This window comes from Aphanomyces astaci (genome assembly GCF_000520075.1).
Source record: "Aphanomyces astaci strain APO3 unplaced genomic scaffold supercont1.124, whole genome shotgun sequence".
Taxonomy (NCBI): Eukaryota; Oomycota; class Saprolegniomycetes; order Saprolegniales; family Verrucalvaceae; genus Aphanomyces; species Aphanomyces astaci.
Window position 1 is genome coordinate 114,862 of NW_009798387.1, and position 4,705 is coordinate 119,566.

Here is a 4,705-nt window from a genome sequence, read left to right on the forward strand (position 1 = left end):
CAGTTCGACGTGGGCGAATTTGTGCTTTATATGGACGTGTGGTGGATTTCGCACTCAAAAGTGTTACATGGCGTGGACCAGCTCAAGTGGTCAAGACAACATCCGACTGGATTTTTGAAATCCAAAATTTGGTGACGGGGGTGGTCCGTGAAGCCCACAGCAGTCGTCTCAAGTTTTATGCCGACGACGCCCTGGATGTGACCGAAGCACACACATTGCGCACAACGCCGACGGCGATGTGGTCGATCAGTTCCTCGACTGCCGCTACAACGATCGAATGGCCGCCTTTGAAGTTGAAGTGTGTGTGCGCTGGCGCGGCCTACAAGCAATTGAAGACTCGTGGGAGCCGGCGGCCAATTTGTTGGAAGACATTTCAACTGAGTTCAAGCGCTACATGCGCTCAAACAAGGCCGATCCCCAAGTCAAGGCGATGGCAGCTGCGTTGGGAGTGACGCAATCGTTGGGGGGGATTGTTGCGAATTTTCCATTCGTAGAACCCCTGAACCCCTCCCAAGAAGGTATCCAAGTGTTCGATTAGGTTGGATATCCTGGGTATCCTATTCGCTAGTTAGATTATTGGCTGCCCAGCAGCTGTCTGATTAGGTTAGGGTTAAGCCCCAGTGACTACTTGCCACTGGGGGAATTCACTTTGTGATTTGCCTTTGGATCGGACTTCGCAAGGTCCGTCAAGTTGAGAAGCAACAGGCGCAGACGTCTGGGTGTTCACAAGCTGCTTTGTGCGCAATTCTTGTCCAATGTAATTGGAAGAAGAATCACAACATCTTTGTCGTTGAAGACGCGGCGGCGCTGAGGCGTCTCCATGCCTATGAAGAGCTGCACCACCCACCACTCAAACCTTGCGTGTCAAGTTTGGTCGGAGGGTCGTGCAGTTATATCTTGATTGGCCAAGAACCAGCCAATCATAAGCAGTTATCACGGAGCAGACTGGACTGTCAGGCCTTGAGATGTGCCTATTAGCGGATTGGCAATCAGATTTAAGAGTACGCGTTCTCGTTCCACATGAGGTTTGACAGCTCGACTTCCGATTTTGGCAGCAAAGTGAAACGCAACCGTGAACGGACACTTACAAAACCTCTCTAGTGTTTCCAATTTATCGGACACGCGAGACATGCGGACATTGGACTCTTTATGCATGAACTTGATGGCGCTCTTGCATGCGTTGATAGTAGAGTATGACTTGAACTGCTGTGGTAGGAAGTTTTCACAAAGTATTCCGTGTCCGTTTCCGTAATAATTACCCTCAGTAATGAGTACAATCACGGAAACTGATGAAACTTTACAGCGGAATCCGTGAAAAGAGCAGTAATCACGGATTCGGATAACCATAAGTAATAGAGGTTATCCGAACAGGAAGGTTCCATTCGATGGTTTCGTGTGCTACAGTATGAGCAGGTTGAGAAGCGAGGATGACTTGGCGCTGTGGATAAAGGCCAACCACGAGCGACATTCCTCCAACATCTGGTCATGAAGTCTTGGGGGTGCTTGCGTGGAACTTGCTTAAAGTTCCTGACTTCTCTTGCCAAGCTCGATGTTGACAGCAAGAAAACATCGCACATGTTCCACCTGATCCTCGACAACCACGAAAAGTTCCAGAAGGATTCTGTGTATTTGGATGGTGTTGACCGACGGTAGGAATGTGCGAACAGAAGTCTACGATCACGGGCAGACCTCGCGAAGCAAGAACGCTTGACGACAGATTCCTTATGTAGATATCTTTCGTCGTCCACGACATTTTAACCCGACAACTTTATGATTGGTTAAAAATGTATTCCCAGAGTGTAATTTTGATTGGCCGAGCTGTGAGACTTCTCCAACAACCTCATTTCACAAAAAACCAAGATCCCAACACTTCATTACAATCGTCCCTCGCGCTTTCGCTTGCGGACTTCAGACAAGATATTACTGTAAGAGCTAGTGTGACCTACATATGCAGCCTCAAACATCTCATAACTAACATACTTTGAAAAGGCAAGCGACAAGGTCAAGCGCTCAGAATACTTTCGGCGGTCGGCCCGGATCATTTGTTTGTTGAACGATCGCAGGGGTTGATACAACCCGACCGCCGGGTCTCCGGTAAACCATTGTGTCCATGCTTCGTTCGCCGACCGTGCAGTAGGTACAACAGCGTGCGAAACGAAGCTGTCCAGCGTCATTTGACGTTGCGACTTGGCAGCCACTGGCGGTGGCAGTGTGCGGGCGACATCGGCGGCGACGACAGCGGCAGGTAAAACATGCACGTTGTTTTGGAGGGACTTGACAATTGCGTTGCAGAGGTCTTGTACGTTCATTTCGGCGACGGTTGAGTTGCTGGTGTTTGTGTTGGTGCGTAGTAGATTTCTCGAGTCGATTTCGTTTGTAATGCTGCGTGTAATAAGATATTCACAACATGTCTTTGCATCTTCCCATCGGCACCATGCCATGAGTTCTCTGAAATTGAACCGACGCTCGGGAGACTCGAACACTGGGTAATAACTTCCTCCACAACGCATGCTGTGCAACGTAATTCCTAAAAAATATTATAAACTAGTACCAGTTGAAAAATTAAATATGTGAGCAAAAAATACCTGAAGTAAGTTCGGAGCACTTTTCAAGTGCACTTTTAATGAACAGACGGACTTGATTTTGATCAAGACGTTTGTACCAGTTGAGTCTTGGGGTCCCAGACGATTCGAGTGTGTGGGCAGGAAAAACAAACGACTTGGAGGCTAAATTCGGACTGGCCCGATTGACGAGGCCCACGTAATCTGAAAACAACCCACACACACGCAAGCACGTAAATGACTTCTCGTCAACGAGATGGTAGATTTGGCAGTCACTTTGTACACTGGCCTTTTTGTGCCAACGAAGTCGGAGCGATACATACTGGCTCTCGCTATCGTGTTAAAGGGCGACATCGTCCCACGTCAGTTTAGCATTTCGCTGATACGAAAACAGCCAATGTAGCTCGCGCAGAGAAGAAACCCGTAAAGTGCCCCGACAAACATGTGGGACGAAGCCAGTGAGTTTTCGAGCAACGACAGCTCGTACACCGACAGTGGATGGGCCTTTTTTTCGTCGTCGATGTTGTTTTTTTGTTGTATTTTAGCGAACCAACAACGTATTGCTTGGCCTCAACATCCCGGGCAGGGTTTGGGTCGACTTTGAGTGCTTGGAAATAGGCGACTAGCGCGGTCTTGGCGGAGTCGACGGTACGGGCAGTCTTGCCGAGGCTGTAGAGGTGGTGAAAAAAGACTATGCATGCCACTGGTGTCGCGCCGGCTGGGTTGATTGCGAGGACATCCTTACAGAACTTGGAAAACTGGTTTTGATAGGTCTGGTAGGTTCGCAAGGTCGACTTCGATCGGAAGGAACCTTGGATGGTTGCTTTAGGGAGCACGGTGGTTGCATTCATGATGCTGAATTTCTTTTGTTATAGGGGTTGATGAAACGTGGCTGTATTTTCAGACGACATCTACGTATTAACGTCCAATCATTGGGCGCCCATAATGTTGGAGTTATGTTCTTCCCCAACATGTGGGTCGTCGTAATGTTGGAGTTATGTTCTTCCCCAACATGTGGGTCGTCCAATCAACGATCTCAATTGAAACATGTTGTCGTTCAGCGAATCACGACAAAGTAATTGTCGGGATTGCCAATCCAAACTCCTCACGATTTGTCCGTTCCCAGGTATATGTTATTCTGGACGCGGAATCTATTTATAACGTTACAGCGAAATCGTCTAAATTTAATCCGCGTCCGTGGTCGTGTCCGTGTCATTTTTCTCACAAGAGAAAAACGATCACTCAATTAATCATAAAACCGTGTCATTTTTCTCACGGACTCGAACACGGATTGAATTGCGAAATCTCCCTAGTGTGTCTTGCTACCATACCTAAGTAACACCACCTGGTTCCCTATTGTTGAATCACCTGGACTGATGTGGTCGGCGCGCCATAGAGGCCGTCCGCTCGGGTGATTGCATTGCAAAATAATGACTCTGAAACTGTATCCGGATACAAAATTTCGTTCTATTTACAGTTAGTAAAACCCATTATATGTCTGGATACAATTTTGCCATACACATGTCAAATCGAATTATGTCCAGTATCTGGGTTTACGAAATTTCGTGTTTCGTATCTCCAATTGTATCCGGCAGATATATTTCGTAAAACATACTTCGAGGTATACTACGTATCTACTAGTATATTTCGTATTATTTACTGTTAGTACTTCGAGTAAGTAGTACTACTGTAGTATTGTCGATTACTCGTACTTGTACTGTACTACTACTACTGTACTACTACTAGTACGTATTAATACTAATGCTACTAATGGAAGTAACGGTTTGATTGGTCGCGTTAGTATTCAAGTATATATTAATAGTATTGTCGATTACTCGTACTTGTACTGTACTACTACTAGTACGTATTAATACTAATGCTACTAATGGAAGTAACGGTTTGATTGGTCGCGTTAGTATTCAAGTATATATTAATAGTATTGTCGATTACTCGTACTTGTACTGTACTACTACTAGTACGTATTAATACTAATGCTACTAATGTAAGTAACGGTTTGATTGGTCGCCTTTTACAGTACGCCAGTAAGGTAGCAAAATCACATGGCTCAAGAAAGCAAGTAAAGGTGAAAAAGACTACAGTCAGTTCAATAAGTCATGCGAAGCCCCGAGTCTGTCGTGGAAGGC

The 4,705-nt window shown here is 46.2% G+C and overlaps 3 protein-coding genes across 3 annotated transcripts; 1 reads left to right on the forward strand and 2 right to left on the reverse strand.

Annotated features, from left to right (window-relative positions):
- Nucleotides 1–30: 30 nt before the first annotated feature.
- On the forward strand, nt 31–538 carry H257_17867 (hypothetical protein; the record flags this gene model as incomplete). The annotated part of the gene is made up of 2 exons (XM_009846819.1): nt 31–86; nt 154–538. 2 exons carry the CDS (start codon nt 31–33, stop codon nt 536–538), a joined length of 441 nt encoding a protein of 146 aa, XP_009845121.1.
- Nucleotides 539–1,932: 1,394 nt separating this feature from the next.
- On the reverse strand, nt 1,933–2,309 carry H257_17868 (hypothetical protein; the record flags this gene model as incomplete). The annotated part of the gene is made up of 2 exons (XM_009846820.1): nt 1,933–1,942; nt 2,020–2,309. 2 exons carry the CDS (start codon nt 2,307–2,309, stop codon nt 1,933–1,935), a joined length of 300 nt encoding a protein of 99 aa, XP_009845122.1.
- A 615-nt stretch (nt 2,310–2,924) lies between these two features.
- Nucleotides 2,925–3,412, reverse strand: H257_17869 (hypothetical protein; the record flags this gene model as incomplete). Its single annotated transcript, XM_009846821.1, has 2 exons — nt 2,925–3,065; nt 3,116–3,412. 2 exons carry the CDS (start codon nt 3,410–3,412, stop codon nt 2,925–2,927), a joined length of 438 nt encoding a protein of 145 aa, XP_009845123.1.
- Between the last annotated feature and the right edge of the window lie 1,293 nt (nt 3,413–4,705).